General features: G+C 37.7%; 1 protein-coding gene across 2 annotated transcripts; it reads right to left on the bottom strand.

Moving 5' to 3' along the window:
• Positions 1 to 1,841: 1,841 nt before the first annotated feature.
• On the bottom strand, positions 1,842 to 22,541 carry copz2 (COPI coat complex subunit zeta 2). Of its 2 annotated transcripts, XM_046042011.1 has the most exons (10): positions 22,428 to 22,541; positions 15,909 to 15,977; positions 14,493 to 14,577; positions 13,752 to 13,843; positions 10,485 to 10,540; positions 8,978 to 9,055; positions 8,717 to 8,768; positions 7,327 to 7,365; positions 5,244 to 5,276; positions 1,842 to 2,929 (listed from the first exon to the last, which is right to left on the bottom strand). In XM_046042011.1, exons 1-10 carry the CDS (start codon positions 22,443 to 22,445, stop codon positions 2,882 to 2,884), a joined length of 570 nt encoding a protein of 189 aa, XP_045897967.1. In that variant the 5' UTR covers positions 22,446 to 22,541; the 3' UTR covers positions 1,842 to 2,881. The 2 variants fall into 2 exon arrangements, with proteins under 2 accessions (XP_045897967.1, XP_045897971.1); XM_046042015.1 differs by lacking the exon at positions 5,244 to 5,276 and having other exon boundaries at positions 22,428 to 22,537.
• Positions 22,542 to 23,252: the final 711 nt, after the last annotated feature.

Raw genomic sequence — 23,252 nt, 5'->3', positions numbered from 1 at the left:
ACTGCAGTGGTGGTGTCCTCCCTCCCACGACACTTGTGACAGTGTTGGACATGGCAGAGGAGTCAGAAGTGACTGAAATAAGACGTATAAGAGCACAGTTTACAACATATCAATACAATTGTGTATTATTGTTATTGTTAGCCATTACAGTAATAAAGACTTAAATATTTTAACATATCTTTGTGGGATGAAAATCCAGTTACTCAGACATATGAAGACTAACAGGGAATTTATTTATATTAACACACACACTCACATTGTGTGCTAAGGCTGCATGAGAATATGCTCTAATGTTGCAATGCAAGGCTACTAACAGTATACTGTTTAAGTAGACTGAGGGTGCTATGTAAAGTTATGGTTAATTATAACCAATGGCAACAACATGGTAATAAAGCAGTAATCACAGCTAACCCCAGCTGCATGTGTATCATCATAGGCTGCATCATGTCAGTAATGAATAAAGTAATGATAACTAATATTTATATAAACAGGTCAAAACAATGCCAAACTCTAAAGTCAATGAAAATATGGCTAGTTAACAGTGAACTATCAATTTCTAGGTCTACTACATTACCACAAACTACTAAAAAAAAAAGACCTCTATGGCAGTATGGCACCTTTTGGCAGTTTCTTCTCTGTATTAAAAATTTTGCTATGCAGCCTGGTTTGCTAAAATAAAGTAGGCCACTGAAGACACTGAGAAAAGCCTATGCTACTGCATGAACGAAGAAATGTAGGCATAAAGAAACAAATTAAAGTGTAAATCTAAAAATACAGAAGCTACTAAAAGTTCACTTTTAAAAATACTGAAAATATATAAATAAATTAAACACATTTTTAAAAAACATTTAATTTCTGTGTTTCATTAATGTATCAATTATTGTACTTATTTGTGCATTTGCTTAATAATGACTAAGCCTACATGACTGTGCTGGATTGTTATGACAGAGAAAAGGGATTATGAGGGGTTGAAGGTTAAAAGATATTGTTACAGCACACAACTGACGTACTTTCCCCCTCATATTTCAGTATTCCCACTTGTACTGAAACCTGCGGGTTACATCCTGTTTCCTCCAGTTTCAGATGCCTTTGACTTTAATACAAATGTCTTCCTAACTGCAGCAAATGAAGTCTGCTGACCTGCTGATTAGGATTATTAGGCATTTTATTTTATCACTCTTTTACCTACAGCAAACAAATAAATAAATACTGAATGAGGATTTCAGATTGACATCACGAATAAAGAATGTTGAAAATAATTGTAGATAACAACAATAATAATAATAATAATAAGTCCTACTTCTAATATTTTATCACTGCCTAATATTAAAACACTAAATAGTTATTTTCTTTTTCTCCAAATCAGTCATAATAATTCGTATATTAGGCTAATAACATCCAGTGACAGTAAGTAAACATATTAGAATGATCTGAAGGTTTTAATGATAAATAAATGAATTCTTCTCTCTGCTGTCATGAAGTCTTGTTGAGAGACATCCAACCAATCACATTACACGGAAATCACACCAGAACGAACCATTGGCTTGGGGAGTACTGCCACGTGTCTCCTGACGTCGCTTGGCTTCTACCAATAACGTCCATGACCACACCCACGGCTCTACGCTTTCTTCTATGGAGCTTATTAATATTCATTAGGGTCGTAGATTTAAATCCTGATTGGACGACAGACGCACAGAGGGCAAACGAAAAGTATCCTACGTCTCCCATTTTTACGCTGTTCTTTTTTCACATTTTAGCATAAAAAAAGAGTACAATTTTAAAAACAACAACAGAAATACAAATAATGAAGAATACATTCAGGAATAAGAAGACACTTTGAATCCAGGACAAATATACAGTTTTATTATCAGTTTAACAAATAGCAGACGACAAAATGCCCTATGTCGGACAGTATGGCTTAGTAGGCCTAGTGTTTCAACAACATCCAAATGTAAACAAAATAATTACTTTGTCTTTGGCATTTTCTTCTTTTCAACTAAGAAAATATTTAATATATCTACATGTTTAACTATGAGAAAATAGACACTATTCTTTATAACTCTGGTCATCCTATGTGATATTAAATATTTTTAAGGTCCCTTTGATTCTAAAGATTAAGGAATTCCATTTTAAGGTAAATAAGGGTTTTACTGACAGTAACATATTGCCTCTCACACACAATGCTAACATTTGTGTAGTGTCAAAAAGCATGTTTACATCCGTTTACAGTCTTTAAATAGTTTTACAAAACATATTTTTGTCATTTACAATGCCCAGTCAGAACAACAAAATGTATTAAACTCAGTGCACAAATGATGTCAGTGTGTGTTTGTGTGTGTGTTTAAAAAATTACAAAATTTAACAACCCCCTTGTTAAATGACATGGTTTAAATGATAAAAACATTTTCTTGTATGTGATTTTCAGCTTTTTAGCTTGACTTTGCAGATCTGTGCTGCATTTCTGTTTTGAGTAAATGAGCATGGAAGATCCTGCACCACCAAAATACAAGTTACAGATCATTATCTTTTAATATTTTCTTTCGTTAGTTTGGTACTTGATATCAGCTCAGTCTGATGAAGAAGCACACCTGGACCTTGAGACTCACTTTACATTTAATTTTCTGGTATCTTCTGGCCTGGTAAATTACACGAGTACGGACTGACATCACTCGAAACTAATAAATTAATTGCATGTCACACACAATGTAACAAAGTGCCATCAGGCTAGCAACAGATTCCTATTACTGGCTGCTTAATTGCTATATAAAGCAGCCTATCAGCCAACACGCTTGTGACGACCTTCCCTAAAAAAAGAAATAGCTTTGGGACTATGAATGTTCTCAAGAGCTTTCTTGAGAATCCTGTTTTTTTCTGCTCCAAGTCATTTCAGTATGGACCATTTGATCTGCTCCTTGGCTGACTGCAGAACCTGGAAAACATATAGAAAGAACAAAAAATATAGGTAATTTAATATAGCATGATGTAATAAAGAAAAAACAGAAAATAGAGAATAAGTCAAAACTTTAAAACATTATAAATACATAAACACCATTAAATATGAAATACAATATAGTAAAATATAATCTAAAGAAGCATTTCTTTCAGAAATGTGTGTGATTGCTGTGCATTGTGTGTAATTTTTAGATTACTTTATCATCATGTGAAAACTTATTAACAGAGTTGAAAAGTTTGAAAGAGTTCATACTATATACAGGATGAGTTGCACTATGGCACTACGCAAGTGTACATGGCTTCATAATGACATGAGGTGTCTAGTTATAAATACATTGGATCTGAATGGGCCTCCATAGACTTTACAGTATTATGACACTAATAAAATGTATGTCACCATGAGCGTATAGCCCAGTTAATCAGTGTGCAACATGGAGCTTTTTGAAATTTTGAAAAAAGGAGTTTGTATTGTATATAAGTGCTGTTATAAATATAATGGTAGTTAATGGGCCTCCATAGACTTTATTATATAACTCATAACATCTGCAATTAACTGCATGTCATTATTATGACACTATACACAGTTACCTAATAAAAACCTAGTTCTTGTTTTTAGTTTTGATAGTAATATCATGCTCAGCTCAAGTGAGAGAAAACCTGAAAGAAGTGTTTGTTTGTTTGTTTACTGACTTGCTTTTGTAATATTAATATTAATAATAGAAATATATGTTTGAGGTCAGTGCAGTAAATCACGTTTAAACTGTTCGGGAACTTGTATAGTGTTGCAGTACCACTGTTCACCCACAAGATGTCAGTCTGAGCACATGTTCAGACAACTGAGCCTCTGACGTTTCGCGCCGCCATGTTGAGCACAAAAAGGATAGGGACTGTGATGTTGTGCCATCAAACAATACAACAGAACAGAAATAGATTCTTTCTGTCACACTAAAATAGGATTTATTTGTTTTAATTAAAAATCACGGCTCAACATATTTGTTGAAAACAACTATTTAATATCATCATTAAGCCATTTTGAAAAATGTTGCTGTTTTCAGACTTCTGTGCAGTCCCAAAGCTACTTGAATTCATTTTCAGTTATTCATAGTTTAATTAAGTGTTAAATTGATCATTTCTTTTGAACACTGTCTGGAGTCATTTGGCCTTTAAAATGACATCTGTAGATGTGTACAGACGAACATCACTCTCAAACCAAATCAATTAATTATATGTCACACACAAAGTACCAAGTAAAATGCTGTAAGGAGAGAAAAACTACTGCAACTACTGAATTATTTAACCTGAGTGGCCTAAGTTTCATCTATTTATGTATCCTCTTGCTCTTTTCATGATCAACAAGTTTGTGTAGTCTTTTGACTTATCTGTAAATAGGCCTGATTGTTATCATATATATTGATGGTATATAGTGTGTAAATATTTACATCTATGTAGAAAGTTACTGTTACTGATTCTACTTTGATTGTATCTCTTCTTTTACATTCCTCTGTACTGCTGTACAGATAAGGTATATCTTTTTTTATTTGAGTCCTCAATCCACCAAGATCAATCAAAACCTAGTTTCAGCACTATGGTTGTTGTTCCCCATGTTAACAGAAGGGGGCACATGGAGCTCAGGTAACAGTCGCGGTAGTGTGGCATCCTGGGAAATGCAGTCAAATCAGGGCCATCCAGAGTTCTAGTTCTGTTTTCATCTGTTTAGTGCCACTAACTGTTGTAACAGTTGTACACAGTGCTGTGGTATGGAACTGCTTCCTTCACTATGCAGTTCTTAACCACATGGTATGTCATGTATGTTTTAGTTAAGACTATATCAGAGCTTCACAACATTCTCTGAACCTTGGGGTCCTGATCTCCAAACTAGCAAATGTCAATCAATTGTGAATACCCAAAAATCACATAATACAAATAAGGTAAGGATATAAATCAATTGAGAACAGTTTGCAGCTAGTAATTTCTTTTGAAATGGTTCACTGTGCACTAAACAGAAAAAAACTTAATCTTGATCTGTCTGGATACTATTTCAGGCAAACATGCCTAATAAATGACCACTTTGTATGATTTATAGCTTTTATTTGATGTTGTACGTGACGTGTATACCTACCTATAGAAATGGAAGAAATGACATTCTAAATCAATTTCCCTGACCTTTAAAAACATCAAAAAGGTCTGACTGTAAAATATCATTATGCATTATGTCAGTGTGTGGCATACAGTGCTACAGTAGAACAAGCTTTGTAGTGCAGTGTAGGGCTGTGAAGTTAGTAGAGACTTACATTAGTAGTCAGAGCCAGTTTCTCTGTTATGTGCTGTCAGGGTTAAAGCAACAGATAAAGAAAAGCTTAGAGCATGAGTACACGTGCATGCACACACACACAAACCACACACACACACTCTTCTTCAAGAGCAAGCATGGAAACATGTCCATGCACATGTCAACATAACATCAGCTAAAGACGCAGAGAAAAATGCATATAAGAGAAACAATGTCTGCAATAAAGCTACAGGAACACTTTATGGCAGATAAGCTCTCTGATTGGCTGTGCAGTTTTATATCTGTCCAGTGTTTAGACAGCCACAGCGCTTTAGAGCATGTTAATTCAACTATCTGTTAATTTATCCATCAATCCATCCAGTTGAGCCTATTAGTGCTGTCCAGAGCCTTGGAGATGAAGCAAAGCTAGCAGCTACCTTGACACGCATGGTGAGCTAAAGCATTAGCATGCAGCCTGGTAAGTTTGCAGACAGATGTCAAACTGCTACCAATCACTCCATCAGCGAACAGCTTTCTGCCATGTCAGTGTGTTCCTCTGATTGAACAGTGTGTGGGAGTTCAGCTCTGTTATACTTCAAGCTAACGGTGTCAGAGAGAAGCCACTGTAAGATTTACATACTAATAACAGTATGAAGAAATGAAGTACATGTGTCTGTCTGTACATGTCTGTCCGTATGAGTGGCTGTATATACGTGTACGAGTGTACGAGTGTACGAGTGTATTTTTGGATATGTATAACTATTTCTGCGCATCTCTGTGAGTTTGTGTTTGTGTTAAAAGTCAAGTTTTTATAACCTACACACCCACTAAGTTTCATTTCTGCATTTGTCTTTTAACTTCCAGTCCCCATTGCAAGCAATACAAAACAAAACTAATTTCACTGTCCTGACTGGCCATATGAGCTCCTCATAAATGGCCTGAAACTACCCCATTCAACCCAGATACAGGGTTAAAGGAATAGGTTGACATGGTGGGAAACATGCATATTTGCTTTCTTGCCGAGAGTTAGACGAGAAGATTGATACCTCTCTCTCTCTCTAATTACCATCCGTCCATCCATCCATCCATCGTCAACCGCTTATCCTGCATACAGGGTCGCGGGGGGGCTGGAGCCAATCCCAGCTGACATTGGGCGCAAGGCGGGGTACATCCTGGACAGGTCGCCAATCCATCGCAGGGCCACACATAGATGAACAACCACTCCCGCCCACACACACACCTAAGGACAATTTAGGGTCGCCAATTAACCTAGACTGCATGTTTTTGGATGGTGGGAGGAAGCCGGAGTACCCGGCTCTCTCTAATTACCTACATCATTATTTTAAACTAGCCTACTTTGTGTTGTAACATTACGGTGTTGTAGCAGTAGCTAGTTTCTTTCATAAAGTAAAAAACAGATAGCACTGAGGCTTAATATTCCATCTGAAACTGCAAGTTAAATCTGTATTTTAATGATGGAAATAATTGTTAGTTGCAGCCCAAATAATAAAACACTGTGCATTCTGACCAGCTATCATGACTATTAACTACAGTATAATGACATGGCTGCCTGACTGTGCAGGCACACTGATCTAGTAAACAGTTGATGTTTGTCTCACTCAGAGTTTTTAAATTAATTAATCATTTAGCTGACCAAAGCAACTTGCTGTATATGTCAGAGGTCACACTCCTCTGGAGAAACTAGGGGCTGTCTTGCTCAGTGACACATTGGTGGATGTGTTGCAGCGGAATTGAACCTGGGTCTCCCCCAGCAAAGGAACGTGCCTCATCCACTGCCCCATCACCACCATTTAAATTATAAGGCTTCAATTTTCTTCCAGCTCTGGCAGTCATAGTGTGTTATACTGTAAATTTATTTTCTAAAATTCGACGTGATCACTAATTGTAGATGTCTGACAGCTCAACGTGACACATTCCCACTTCTGGCACAGACAAGAAGTTAAAAGACAAATAAAGCAGCAGACCTTCTTTCTGAACAGAAGGTGCATGTACTCTGTACATGTGTTCATTTGTGTATCTGCATGCGTGTTTTTGTGCACGCACAATATAACTCTATCCGTGTCCTTTACGTGTATGTGTGTTACCTGGGCCACGCTTTGTTCAGATAATGGGTTTTCATCCGCCTGTAAAACAAAATGATATCATTGTGTGTACAAGAGAAAAATGCAAAAGGTTTGCAAAATACTTGATACACACACACACAAACAATACAAAAGCAGAGCACTGCAAACACCATTAGATCTGTAGAAATGCCATTAAATACAGTGGATCAGGAACATTCAAAGCTGATTGGTAAACAGCTCAGCCAATCACAACTTATTTTGCATTATTATAAAATCATATTATTCATAGCCATGCTGGTGGTGTGGACCAAGGTTTAGCAATGTTGGTCCCAACTGAAATACCTCAACAACTATTGGATGGATTGCTATGACACCCCATAGGTTAAAGCAAAATGACATTGGTGAGCTCCTGACTTTTCCTCTAGCGCCACCAACAGGTCAAACCTTTAAAATATAAAGAAATGGCAGCCTTATTCTTTAAACCTCTCCGTTAGTCAGCATGCTCTCTCAACATGCATTTACCTCATCTGTCTCACCCATCCCTCCTCCGTCCCCTCACTGTCTCCATATCACTCGCATTCATTCATTCTCTCTCTCCACTATCTTTCTCTTCGTCCCTTTCTCTCTCACCCTCTGTCTGCCTGTCCTGTCTGTCTACAGCAGCTGGCTCTTGTCTGTTTGTCCGTCTAGGTTACTGGTGATGTAATCAATCAGGACGAAGCCATAGGCCGGTTCTGACATTAGCTGACAACAATCAGAAGAAGAGAAACAGGAAGAAGCAGAGGAGGAAAGGTAAACCAGGTAAGAGTGGGCAAGAAGCCAATGAGAAAAGCTGTGGGAAGCTACAGTATGAATCGTGTCATTTTTTAAAAATATAACATTTGTATTTACTTAAATAAATAAATTGACATGATTGGTAGTAGGGAATGATTGACAGCAGAATTTCCTCTAGCATTTCCTTTCAGCTGCGGGGGAAAGGGTTCTGTAGTAGCCACCTGGCTGCATCTTTAATTTGTTAATGCTAAGACGCCTACTAACTAGTCAACAATCATTGCCATTCCTGCACAACAATGAGTTCAACATTTAAAAATGTTGCTTTAGTACCCTATCCAGGCTGTGATTGGTTGGTTCACAGTGAAAAGCTCATTGGCTATATAATTTCGAATATGTTTCAACAAATGGCACCTGATATAGCTAAATAGCCAGCTAGCCAAACCCACACCTTGCTTATCTTATCAAAATTGTCTTCCGACTTCAGATGTAAAACCGTGACTAACAGTTGAACTGGTGTGGGGGATCTTGAGCAGGAGGATGTGGGCTGGTGCATAATTAAAAATGTAAGTGTCAAAAATGTGTAAGTGTCAAAAATGTATGCTATGTATATAACAGAAACAGTGGACAGTCATCTTACTCTGTAGTTGACCTTCTGTAGGACCTGCTGGGGGTCACTCTCCAGAATCACCCTGGCAACAGGATAAAGCAACCAATCAGGACCAAGTACAGCAAAAGCAGGACTGGGAGTATTTCCGGGATCCTTTTCTTACATTTTATAGAATAAACAATTATTTAAAAACAGATTGATTGTCACTAACGCGTTTGAACTTATAGATGGAAACATTCGCGCATATTGTTCTTTAGCTCCAACCTGCTGTAAACATTACTGCTCTCTTACCCTCCATCAATGATTTCATCCACAACCAGGAACACTCCTTCCATGTTGTCCAGTAAAGACCTCCGCTCTACATTTTTCCTGCAGAAGAAACACGTCAATTAGGCACATCTAACCCATAATACTCTGGATTACCTTGAATATCATATAAATTTTCAAGAGTAGTAGCCACAAATCAATATTACAGGAAGTCTGACCGTATTAAAGAGATTGTGTATGTACTCAGTATTGGCTGAGCGCCTTAGTTTGGGTATTGGAATCAGGGAATTGGGGGGTGGGGAGTCAGATGGGTGTGTCCCTAGAAGTCACTGACCATCACAACAGCTCTATTCTCCTGCGACTGCAGTAATTTCCAAGAAATAAATTCCAAGATTCCAGCATGTAACTCCCTATAAAACTACAAATGATCCTTTTTTACATTTCTGTTTATGTAAAGGTTAAACAAGAGAGATGCACCATATTAATTATGGAATTAAAGAATATCTTTGACAGAGCCAGGCTAGCTGTTTCCCCTTGCTTCCAGTCTCTATGCTAAGCTAGGCTAGTCGCCTTCTGGCTCCAGCTCCTCACTTACTACACAAAGACATGAGAGTGGTGTCGATCTTCACATTTCACTCTCAGAAAAAAGAAGAAGTATATCCCAAAATGTCAAACTGTTCCTCATAAATAGTACACTCAAACATTATCATTAACAGGTCAGTGTCTACTATTCAGGTTTAAAATAAATGAGGAGACCATTCAACAGCTAGAATCTGTACATAATGCACTGTGCACTGTAGAATAGCTCATAATACTTCATACTGTATAATAATATGATCTCTTCATGTCTCTACCGCTCACACTCCGCATTACTATTGCATGAGTTCCCATAGCAACCACATCAGCTGCTGTTTGGGTGATAATGTTGCAATCAAAAGTGAGGGATCGTGGTGTGCAGCGCGCACACACACACACACACACACACACACACACACACAGGAACACATATATGGCTTTGCAAACTAATCTTTCAAAAAGGTTAAATAAATTAGGACATGGTCTCATTGTGTTATCATGCAGCCTTGTTTGTCAGACATTCTTTTTCGAATTAAATCATGATCGCCTTTCAGGTACAAAATACACTGCTGTTGAATTTTATTTCAAATTCAACATTGGGCACATTATCTCCCTGAGAGTCTCTGGTGGAGGGATGGCAGTGTTAGTCTGGAGAAGTGTGTGGTTTATCATTAGCACTGATGATGCTGTGGTACATGTAATAGAATGCTTTATTATCACGAATGTGCATGTGCATGGAGGAAAGTTGGTGAAAAATGTAATTGTCCCTCCAGCACCATTCAGCAGCTGAAGCTATCAGACATCCAAGAGCATTTTTCATTTAGAAGCATTCTGGACAACAAGATTGTGAATTCCTCTGATTCCTGTCCTATTGGTCACCCCTTTGTTTCTATTTTTTTGATTCAAAATATGTATGTATCAATAAGTTCATTTAAGTCTCGATGAGAGAACGTACCTGAGGATGTGACTAAGAGACTCAAACAAGCAGTTCAGTACTGACATCAGCATCAGCTAGGGAAAGAAAAAGAACAAACTGTAATAAAAAAAAAGAGGCCAATTTTGAGATAATAGCCCTTGAAGGTGCATTGGTTTTTCATGGCCACTTGGCAAAATTGAAGAACAGTTTATAAAGTACACAAGTAATTTGATATGGCTACTGTGTTAGTTCCTGTGTAGACATCCAGCAGACACAGAGCAATATTGGCATTCAATTTTGGGCCATTTGCAGTGAAACAACCTGAAAATACAACACTGACATACCATCACTTTATAATTGCTGTTACAGCTAACATGCTGGCATAAATTCACCTATTTACATATGTTTCTGTCCAATATTAACTCTCCTTATAGCTCTGTTCTGGTCTCCACCATTTTCGGAGGGAAGTTTTGCAGCCAAATGCACCACTATATTCACCAGCTGGACAGTATTGTGTGTTTTGCTGCCTTTAAGATTTTCTGAACAGGTGAAGTAGTGTTTTGCCTCAAGTCAACCACTTTTCTCTTGTAGCTATATTTAGCATCACTGTCAGGCTATTTAATGTCACATTAAAAAATGTTCAATCCCCCTAATCTCGTGTAGCGAGAACACCACCTCTTCAGGCTCACAGAGAGAGCTCTCCAAAAAATACTGGGATAACAGCACCTTGAAAATCCTCAGGCAAGTTTATAAATGCCACCTGCCACCTGTAGATGTTTTTTGGATAGGCAACATTTATTTACAAGTCATTCAAGTTTATTAGTTGGAACTTTACTGACTATCTTTTAAGCTTTAATATCTCCAGATCATTACACTGTGAAACAGTTATTCATTTACAGTCATCAGATTAGTTAATCAGAATACAGCTTTCCCCATAAACCCCATAGAAATGCATGGAAACTTATTGTCATATAGCTAGTTTTGCTATCATTTCTCCCTAACACTGCATTGCAAACTAATTTTTATAATTTATTCTTACTTAGATCTTCCTGTATGGTCCGGTGCATGCATTTTTTGAACTTGTGATCATAGGAATCTGTATTTCCACTAGTGTGTTATATTAATATAGTATGATACAGAATGGCTATATCTCAAAAACAATAAAGAGTTATGTTAAATGTTTGGTACCACTGGATACAAAAACATGTCAATATAAAAATAATAACATGCATGGGGCCAGTGTAAATCTGATATTTAGCATGTCAAATGGATGTTAAACTTATTTTTGTGGTTTTTCCTTGGGGAAGATACTGAAGCCCCAAATTTGCTATAGTGTGTGAATGTTAGTTTCTGTTTCTGATGAGCAGTTGGCACCTTAGCTTCTGCCATCAGGGTGTGAATCTTACATTTAGTGTAAAGCACTTTGAATGGTCTGAAGAAAGGTGCTATCCAAGTACAGTCCATTTACCATTAAGGCATGATAAATATGTGAAATAGAAAAGGTCGTTAGTGATGGTTTATGGTTGAAACTTTGCTGTAGTTTACATTAGGGATCATCAGATGCAAATGAATATTATTCTAAGAAGTTCTTATTCAGTATTCAGGTATTTTACCCCTAATTTGTACATTAATTATTACCAAGGGCGTCACTTTGTGCTGAAAAGTGGTGTGGACATTTAAGGGCTCTGATTAGGGGTGCAGGGATACACTTGCTCCTGAGACGTGAACAAAACAAGAAAATATTAGAATAAATATTCACTACTGTGATATACGATTTGGGGGGTCTAGGGGTCCTCCCCCAGAAGGAATCAACAATTAATTTTCTGCATTCTGGAAACATTTTCTGGACCAATTTATGGTTTAAATGTCTTTTTTTTTATATATATATATAAAGGGAAACACAAAATTCAGGTGTAAGGTGACAATACAAAATAAATAAAAATATAATGTAATATAACGTAGTAATCAGCAACTTGTTTTTTTGAGCTTTCTTGGACAATGCACAATCGTTTCTTAGATATTTATATTACATTGCATGTTTCTTATTGTGCAAATAAACCTTTCTCATGGCATTTTCATTTGTTAGTTAACATTTCTTGTTGAAAGCAATTTATCAGAACATTAAACAAATACTTTCAAAAAGTGATGGGGACAAAATCAGCCATTTCAAAAAGTGGTGGGGACATGTCCCCAGAGTCCCCAGCATAAATGACACCTATGATTATTACATTTAAGTATTTTAATATATTGACGGTTTTCCCCTAAAAAACACCTAAATAATATAAAATGACATCAATGGTAACTCTTAATTTGGACCTGAAAAGGACTAAAGTAGGGAATAGTTTTCATGTTCAAATCTTTTTTGGTTTATCCTAAAAGTTGTATTGTTCAAATTAAAAGCCGCAACTTATCATGCCATGATGAAAAATTTGAAGAAAGCAGCCCACAAAATGGAATAAAAATGAAAGGATATGGCTGGTGATGAACGGTTAATGTCACTTTTGACTCAATACCGCATACACTGTCCTCCTGCACCAAAAATGTATTATTGGAATCGTACTGGAATAGTCCATAGGTGTCATTTACACTGTCCCCACCACTTTTTGAAATGGCTGATTTTGTCCCCAAAACTTTTTTAAAGCATCATTTGTTAAAACATGTTCTGAAATATAGCTTGCAGTTAAATAATAAATGAAAATGCCTTTAGAAAGGTTTATTTGCACATTTAGAAAACATGCAATGCAATTAAAATATGGAAGAAACAAATGTGCATTGCCAAAAAAAGGAACTCAGGCTAAAAAAAACAAGCTCCTGATTTTGAAATGACCCAAAAAAGTCCATTCACCAATCAGTAACTGTAAGAAGTTGACACAGTTTCTTTTGGCCAAGTTTTCCTGTGAACATGACAAAAGAGGAAGTAAGACTAAATCATGCCTACATATGTATTGCTTCAGCAAGGGTGATAGAAGATGACAAAAATTGATCTTCAGGAAAAACAGATCTGAAAGCAACACAGAATGCCTGAGAGCTGCACTGCAGTATACTCTATATGTTGTGTTTCCTTTGAAATAAATAAAAACATTTCCACCATAAACTGGTGCAGAAACTTTCACCAGATTGCGGGAAATGAAGTGTTTCACGATCAAAATGTTTTAGGAAATGACGGAACCTTTACTAAAAAAATCTACAGACTAACACACAGCCTTGCTTCAAGGATTGACATGGTGCATCCAATCATTTAAATTAAATGTGATTATTTTCAGTAAAAAATATTTTTTTAGGCAGAGAAAGTTAAATTTACTGTACCTCGTTCTCCTGAGCACTTCCCACCACGTAGAAGAAGAGATCTATACTGCCCTTATAGACGATGGTCATTCCCTCCAGGAAAGCTATCTCATCTACAGAGAGAAGGAGAGAGGGATGGGTCAGGGATAAAAAAGGACAAGCATCCCTCTCTTTTATTCATATTTTGACTTTATGTTATTTCACATACAAAGACATAATCCAAAAGTATATTTAATAGAGGAATAGAGAGAGTGAGGGGGAGGGGGGAGAAAGTCTGTAGAAGAAGTTGAAGAATGAGTGAATAGGTGGTTTAAGGAAGGGAAGAGCAGGACAAAGGGAAGGTGAGGTGGGAGGGAAGGAGAGGGAATATAGCATGACAGAGGAGAAGAAAGAAAAAAAAAAGAGGAGAAAAGGAGGAATGAAGGAGGAGTTTAGAATAAAAGGAGGAATATACTGGGTGGGTGATAAGGAGGCCAGGGGCAGAGACTCGAGTGTCAGCTGTGTCCACCATGTTTCTCTGAACAGTCAAAGGAATCTACTGTTGGTTCAAATGTTAATAGAAAATCGGAAGTCATCATTTTCTAGATTTTCAAGGTTCACACTAAAATAATACTAGCATGGTTTGGCTCCGCTTTAGGCTAATATCATTAAGTGTTGGGCTACCAAACAGTAGAATGTGCAACAGATGCCATTGGATATGTGTGTGAGAGTTCAGAGGGTCACATCCAGCGGACGCAAAAACAGAAACAGAGAGGAACTTACTGTCTGCTTTGTGTGTCTTGTTGAAAACATTCGTCTCAAAGTTCTTCTGCTCCTTCATGGAGGGGTAAAGCTCACGGTCATAGTACTAAAACAGACACATACAGTACATGAAACAGTGACTGAGCTTTAGCACTAATGTGCATGCAAGAACAGATGGTATGGTCCTGTAAGGAGGTGTGGATTAATGTACCAGGGGACCATACCAGCGTTCTCGCATGATTTAGACCATTAAAATTATATTCCTTAAAATGTTCATAACATCAAAGCCTGTTTTCGACACTATTTATGGTCGGCACTTTTTCAGCAATAGCTATTCAATGTATTTACATTCAATAAACTCTTTATCTAGTAGTTTTCATTGTTAGTGGAGGAGTGCACCATTCCCGCACTGGATTCGAAATGCCTTCACGAGGGATTCACAGGAAACAATGCCGTATGTAATCCAGATGTAAAATGGAACTTGATTTTCCACATCAAAGTCTGTTTACAGGTGTTGGGGAATACTGCTGCATGTGTGAAAAAAAGGTTGCATAAAGCCTTTTGGGGCTCCAGAGGGAGCTGTGTGAAGTCTGATAGATTGCCTCAAGCGATGTAACTTGAGTCTGCATCGGCTGGGTCTGAAAATTAAAAAATATCTGGGGGTCTTTTCAGCTTGAGGCTAGCAGCTCGAGGCTATATTAGCCACTAGTAGCATAATACACTGCAATCTTCGACCAAATTGTCACCAGTCGAGTTGCATTGTGGATAGCGTAGGCGCACTGATTTGACAAGAAGGTAGAATACATAGTATATAAAAATTATATCTCTGGTTTGCTGCATCTATTTTGATCCTTTTTTAAAAACTGTCCATCATGACAATGTTGTTTGTGCAATGCTTAATTGGTGGAGTAATCTTTTACGTCTTTAACAGTTCCTACTGCTACTGTTTCACATTAACAGAATTCAACTAAAAGGAGTCACTCAAAAGAAACTCAGATTTTGTTACTTTTGGACATAGCCACGCTTGCTGTTTCCCCCTCTTTCCAGCCTTTGTGCTAAGCTAAGATAATCAGCGAATGCATTGCTTCCTATTTACTCTACAGACATAAGAGTGTTATCAATCTTCTCATCTAATGCTCAGCAAGGAAGCAAATAAGCATATTTCCCAAAATAGTGAACTATCTTTAAGAGGAATTATAAAAGCCTTTTGTGGCAGTTTTACAATCTGAAACCCCTATGAGGAAAAACACAAAAGTCTGGCTAGGAAATCCACATATTAAATACTTTGGAGTTTAAGGACTACAAGTTTATTTTCCCAATAAATGAAATGAAATGAATCCTGTGTTTTGTATGCTTTGGAAGGTCAGCAGGAGAGAATGATGTAGGTAATTTAATGGGCTAAAACATGTGATCACTGGTAGATTCCTTTAACCTTACCTTTGACAGAAGTCTGTTGCCGTCATTGTCTAGAATGAAAACAGCTTTCACTGTGTAGAGGGAAGGTTCCTGCGACAATAAATAGAGAAAACATCTTAAATATTTTAACTTTGCTATGTTACCTCAGGGAAACACCTAGGACTCAGAGAAGTATGCTTCATAATGCCACTGCCACAATCAAATCCTCCTGCTTTTCCAGCAACAGCCTGTTCTACATTCACTCTGGTCCACACGAGCCATCCAGTCCAAACTGTTTCTATATTTCGACCCCAGGCTACATTAACTTGTTTTCCCTCTGCAAAGTTTTGCTCATTCGTCATTCATCCAGTTTTGTTTTGCACTTTCTTTTCCAGATGTGGAGATGTCTATTCCCCATCACTCCGTCACTCATCCATCCATCCATCCATTCGTCCCTGCGAAGAGTTTTCAGACCCGGGACAAAGTTCTGTTATGCACTGACTAGCATAGATTCACAGTCAGAGTGTATCACAGAACTTGGACCAGGAACTCACAGCATCCACTGTCCAATTTTGCCAGCTCGCAGCAGGATGGAGATGATGATGAAGAGGAAGATGTATGTATGAAATGCAATGAGCCTTCGTTCCATAAAACATACTATCTCAGCCAATAAACTGGTCTAATATTGGCTGAACTTGAAAGGATGATTTGGAACTGTGATGTCACAGTGAAGGAAGGGAAACGGCTGGACTTCAATGAGCTGTTTTCAGGCAGTTTTGGCCTTTTTCACTTTGCAAACCAAATGCACAAAAAAGGTAGATAACTCAAATAAAGGAGAGGGAAAAAGCCAAAATACATAATACCACCTCTTTAAAACACTTCCAAGGGAAAAACAAGAGGACTGGAGACACTAATTTGATCTGCAACATTTAACTGTGCAAACATTGTGTGTTTAATAGGTAAAATCTTTGCCATGGTTACTAACATTTTTAATTAGCACTAAGCACAACATATACAGTAGCATGTGGGAAAGTCATTAGTTTTGCAAGTATTTTGTCTTAAACAGGAGAATGTATCAGACAAATTTCTTATTCTGACCTCATTATGGGTCAAAAGTTACAGGTTCACCAAAAACATTAGGATTCATCTGGGATGATCGTCTGAAAACTAAATGAATGAAGCAAATGCCTGCAAATCCATCTAGCACATGTTGAGTGCTTCAGTGGGTATTTAAAACATTTAACTGCTGATGGTGCTAGATGAAAAGTCAGAGGATCAACATAGTCATTAGGATTTATCTACCAAATGTCAATCACAATCCAGATATTTGAATCTGGAAGGAAGTGGTGTACTGACCAGCAGACCAACATTGAGGAGCCTAGAGCTGTGTCACTTGGTGGCTAAAAATGTGCTTCTCAGAATGAGAAATCCACTATTGATATTGACTAAAAGCTAGCAAACATGGATGTAAACAATATCAAAAAAATGCTTTGCAAATGATGTATGAGCATAGAAATACAGTTTGTCAGGCATCAAGGATTGGCGATGCATTTTAGTGAGAAACGCTGAAAGTTAACATAACTTATGTGCACTTTAAAGGGAGAGTAAGTGATTCTGCAGAAAGATTGTTGACATTTGAACTCAACTGCCAAACGAATGCACCCCCCCCCCCCTCTGAGGTTTCTCCGAGGTTAAACGCCCTCGCCCTTGTCTGGTCATATAACTTTCTTCTCTGTTTATGCTCTTCAGACTCTTCCTCTTTGGCTGTTTCTCGGCCATCTCTCCTTCTTCACTGAAGGCCAGCACAAATGTGAACTGTCTCTCCCACTGCCCCCTCCGCCCATCCCTCCTGTGCAGGAGCACCTGTTGCCGATTGGCTGGAACAATGTTGTGGGGAAGGTACACACTGTTTTCTTTGTGTTCCATTTACAGAGCCGGGACTGTGTAGGAAAGATTTTTTTTAGAGCACACACAAACACGGAGAGCTAGTGAACCGTGAGGAAATATTAACTGAATTTAACAAAAAATGTATTGGATTACAATTACTTACTATGCCTTTAAGCTTACAATTGACACCTATTGTTCTTCTTTGAGAGAGGGGCCAACATACATTAACTTTTTTACTGTAACATTTTACATTATTAAACATAACTTAAATCAAGTGTCAGATCATATATCAAATCAGATCAAACATATCCCTCATACCCTGTTTTACTCTTCACTCTAAATTGTTTGTATAATATCTAGTTTTGTCAGTTTGTTGATACTGTTGTGCAACAGTTATACCTAACAGTTAGTAGTAGCAGTAATAGTACAATTAATCTGTATAGAAGAACTAGTTATTGAGGTGCAACATGTTTTAATTTAGTGATGTGTAAATCCCAACTTAGTAAACACACTTTAAGACTAAGTTTGAATTTACTCTGTCCTCGGGGGAGCAGCTCTTTACATAACATGATGGGTGGTGAACAACACACCTAATCACTAAAATAACTTACTTGGGATCAACAGATTAATGGCTAATATATACTGTAAACATTAGGTAATTGGGGAAAAGGGGGGGATTATCCACTGTTTAGGTATGTGTTCTCTGCAATAGACAATTAATACGAACTGATAATCATTTAATCAAATGAAATATAGACCATATACCCAACAAAAGCCTCAGTTTGAGTTAAAGTCTGAATGTGTGAATTTAACTGTAAAAAGAGAACGCTTTTTTGGCTCACTGCACTGGATCAGCTAAATGCCTAAAATAAAATTAAAAATGGCTGTTTTGTTTACACATAATGATTTTCTGTAGCCTGCATGTTTATAAGTAGGATTCTGACAAAACCAGAAGACCAATTTAGTTGTTTGGAGACAGCTCACTAAAAACAATATGAAAGCTTCTTGCAATTTGGACATTCCAGTTTTTTAAACTGCAATGATTTCTACCACATAATGGGCATAATATACAAACAAGGCATTTTAGGCATTTAGTTGCTATAATAAAGAACTTTCTCTAACAAACAATTCTCTAACAAACAATTCTAACATGTTTTGCTTCCATCTGCTTTTCTAAACAGAACCAGATCACTGACAGCTATTCTATTCAAAAAGCCTATTTACTGGATGAAAACTTTACTTTGAGAGTTTTGATACCACTTTCATATCTGTTTGGTAAATATGTAGCTGGAGCAAGGAGTCAATTAGCTTAGCTAAGCTAATGTCAGTTTTACACTTCGATTTTTTAACAGATTAAACAAACAAGATACAACATGTTAATTAGTGAGCTTTAGAAGAGCTGGTATGTGGATTTTGTTCCCTTGAAAAGAGCCAGGAGAACTATTTCCCCTGTTCCCAGTCTTTGTGCTAACCTAACCAGCTGTAGCCACATATTTATTGGACAAATAGAATAGTGATATCAAACCTTCTATCTATCTCTTGGCAAAAATCACTTTTTCCCAAAATGGCAAACCATTTCTTTAATTTTGACAAACACTAACTATGCCACTTGTTGCAAAATTTATATTATAATGGAAAATACAAGAACTAAAGGTGATTCATGCCATGACACAACATTTTTGTTTGTTTGTCTGATATTTGTCAGCTGGGATGGATCATCTAATGTTGGTGATTTATGAATTGGGAGCTTTTTTCTTCTGTTTGAGTGAATTGCGGCAGATATATAGATGAATTCATTGCTCATAATAATAAGCACTATACGTGATGTGAGAATAAAGTCTTTAAAAGAAACATTGTGGACACGTTTTGTGACGGATGGACTTCTATAAACTGATCAAATCATTATACAGCAACAAAAACCAGTCTGTGAATTCCACTAGTTTATGTCACTTGTGGAACCTTTTTTAACAGAACAAAAACAACTGACTGATATCTGCTCATTTTCAAATGTGTAGATAATGTGGGTTTTTGTTCAATTGATTTTTTTTTCTTTTACAGTTGTTGTTGTTGTTGTTGTACTAGATAATACTTATTTTAATCCAAACCACGATCTTCTCCTAAACCTAACCAAGTAGTATTGTTGACTCAACCTAGTTATGTGTCTTAAGTTATGTACTTCAGGCCTGTCCCTACTTTTCAACGGCCAACATGACGTTTTGGGGAACGGTCATATACTGTTTGTCATTTTGGGAATCACTGACAATCGTCCTATTCTGTTGGTTGGAGATGAGGACATGTTTTTATTCCTCGTCACCCATGATAACATAATTAACCCCTTGTGATGTCATCAGGATACACTCGGCATGGATTTGGAATCTATAAATGTATAACAGAAAGCCTACATTACTAACTCAGGGTACCGGGAAAAAAAGATGCTACTGAGTTGCATTATGGGAAATACAGGATTCAGTTTTGTTTTATCTTGATTCTAGGGTCTAAAAGTCAGGAGATATTAGCCTCTGCAACACAGATTATACCATTCTTTTTTAATCACTTGAGAGTAATACACAATAGGAAATCGCTGTACTCCATGCATTACTTTTACTTGTAATGGAATACTTTTAAGTGACAAAAAGCTATTGTAGACTATTTCCCACAGTGATGTAAATGACACCTGCAGAGACACACAGAAAGAGAAGAAAGGTGGGAAGGTGAAAGGAGAAAGAACAGAGACAGACTGGGGAGGAAAGCAGAACAAGGGGAGAGAGTAAAGAGAGACAGAATCTGAGAAAGGTACTTTCGCCAGAAAGCTCCAAAGAAGTGAGAGTGCAAGCAAGAGACTGAGAAGGAGCAGTGGTGGAACAAGTCCTCAGATTATTTACTTAACTAAAAGAAGTAATACAGCAATGTAAAAATATGCACCTGAATTACACAGTCGATGTCAGTCAGTTTAAAAGCTAATTTTGTCCATCAGGAAAGTAGCAGTTTGTCATAACACAAGTAAAGTAATATTTAGTTCTGTGTAAAACCGCTCAATGAGCTACATCTCTCGTCTCGCACATTAGCCTGAAACATCACCACATACTGTAATGCTTGCTAATGTTCATTGCTTGGTTGCTCCTAGGCTACCTTAGCCGTGTTACACTCAAAAATGTATCTCACCTGATGTGTTTAATCCAATGGCTCATGGTCCTTTCATCACCTCATCTACAGCGCTTTGACGTAAGCGTCAGTAACAGTAGTCTTTGTAATCATGTATTTTCACAGTCGAGTGAAACAAAGTGCAACTTTCTTGACTTTCAAATTTATATTTTAAATTGACAAAAATCATATGTGCAGTTCAGAGCACAATTCAAATGGAAGGGAGGGACTTGGGCTCTCTATTTCACTGAGAAAAGGTGTTTTTTAGAGAAAGAATGTGTTATTTCTTCTTTCAAAAGTTAAATGGTGTCACTTAAAGTATTAAAAGTAAATACAGTGTTAAATTATTATATTATGTTACTCTTATGTTACTCTCAATGTAGAGCTAGTTTTAACCACCATTAAGAACAGTTACAGTAATAGTTTAATTCATAACGTAATATTTATCATATTTAAGATGATCATAGATTTGTATATAAAATATTCATTTGTAAAATAATTATTAACTTCAGTTCAGAAATGTAGTGGAGTAAAAACTAAAATATTTCCCTAGTAGTAGGTAAGTAGCATTACATGAAAGTACTCAAGTATGATATTAAGCATAGGCTTCTTGAGTAAATGTGCTAGGTTGCTTTCCAATACTGAGTGAAAACGAAAGAATGAGGTAGAGGAATGGCGTTAATGTGAGAAAAGATTAAAGTGTAAGGGAGTGAGGGAGAGGCTGAACAAATGGTGCGCAAGGCAAACGAGCTGAGAGAGAGAGAGAGAGAGAGAGAGAGAGAGAGAGAGAGAGAACAGTGGACGTGGCACCTACTCTGCTCTACACGTCAACCGATCTGTGCACATATGCTCCACACAAGCAGACATTTAAACACAGAGACCTGCTGTAACTACACTAGGCGCTCACACAGCGCTTGTGTGATGTGTAATATAAGCAGGATTATGTCTCTTCACGAGTGATCCCTGCAGGAACTGAAGCTTTGGCTTATACAGCGGTAGCGTACTGTCCTGTTGCGCTTTGCACCCTTAACTATGCATAAGTGGGTAACAGCTGAGTTATTATTGACTTATATTAACACCATAAGTTGTCGCACTGTAACCAGCACCGACAACCTGTAGCCTAGTATTTTTACACGCACAGAAGAAAAAAAAAACTGTGGCTTTTAAAGGCGATGGCTGCATGTGAGACATCGTGATCAGATCAGGCCTGCGCGTCCACAATCACATAACAAGACGGCCACAGTCAGGATCGCACTCACACTGATACATTCAGGAATAAATTGTGGCAAACCTGTTTCTTATTTATGAACAATCTGCTGCCAAGCCGCCCCCCTGCCCCTCACCCCCTCCCTTCCTCCCTCCCCTCCTGTCCAGTATTGCTCACCACCGAAACTGCCATAATGCAACAAATGTCCCGCATGCTAATAATAACAGTACAAACACGATACATAAACTGCCGAGCACATAACACCCCTCCACCCCCAAATTAAAGGTGTCGGCTCCGGAGCCCGGTGAAACGGCGGAGAGGCTCACCAGAGACGAGGAGTCCATCGCTGCCGCCGCCGCCGTGCTCGCTCGGTGTGTTGACGTGGACAGCTCTGAGCTGTCACACCGAGATCAGCGCTTCTGTTTTTTTCCTTTTTTTCACGGAGCCGCCCGGGCGCGCTCCCGCAGAGTCTACAGCAGAGCGCGCTCCCGACACTCTTCCGCCTGTCGCTCTCTGGCCTTTCACAATAAAAGTATGAGCGCCACAGTCTGTTCGTGATGTTCAAGCTGTGATATTTTTAATTTTTTCAACAAATGCCACAAAAACACAACACTTGCTATAACTAATTATTATAAGCCAATTATTAAAAACACATCAGTGGGCCTGAGTGACATGTTCCTTCTTTACAGTGAACATGGGAACTGGTTTTGTTTTATGCATAGACCTGCCATTAAAACACAGGGTTTCCACTGATGTGGAAAATTTTATATTTGCGTCGCTTTACTCACGCAAGTTTGACCGCTGGACATTTTGAGTGTTCACACACAAGACGTTTTAAATGAATAAACACAGCCCGATACTACAGCTATATGAACCCAAAGTAAACCCTTTCCTGTGATTTAATTGCAATAAACGGATCAAACGGATGCCGAAATAACTCCAATATGATGCCGTTTTGTTAGACATATGAATTCATGCTTTGTCAGGTCTTTCAGCAAGTCAGTTTGTTTTCTGAATGGAGTTTGGATCCATCAGGGCTATGCTATGCTATGTTAACCTGTTCACATTAAAGTACAACGATAGCTGGAAAAAAGTTACAGACTCATATTTTCTGAACTCACCAGGTAGTTCAACTTCCTTGCTTTCTATTC

Source organism: Micropterus dolomieu, linkage group LG02, assembly GCF_021292245.1.
Source record: "Micropterus dolomieu isolate WLL.071019.BEF.003 ecotype Adirondacks linkage group LG02, ASM2129224v1, whole genome shotgun sequence".
Taxonomy (NCBI): Eukaryota; Metazoa; Chordata; class Actinopteri; order Centrarchiformes; family Centrarchidae; genus Micropterus; species Micropterus dolomieu.
The sequence above is the reverse complement of the archived record's forward strand: the minus strand, read 5'-3'. Positions and strand labels throughout refer to the sequence as shown.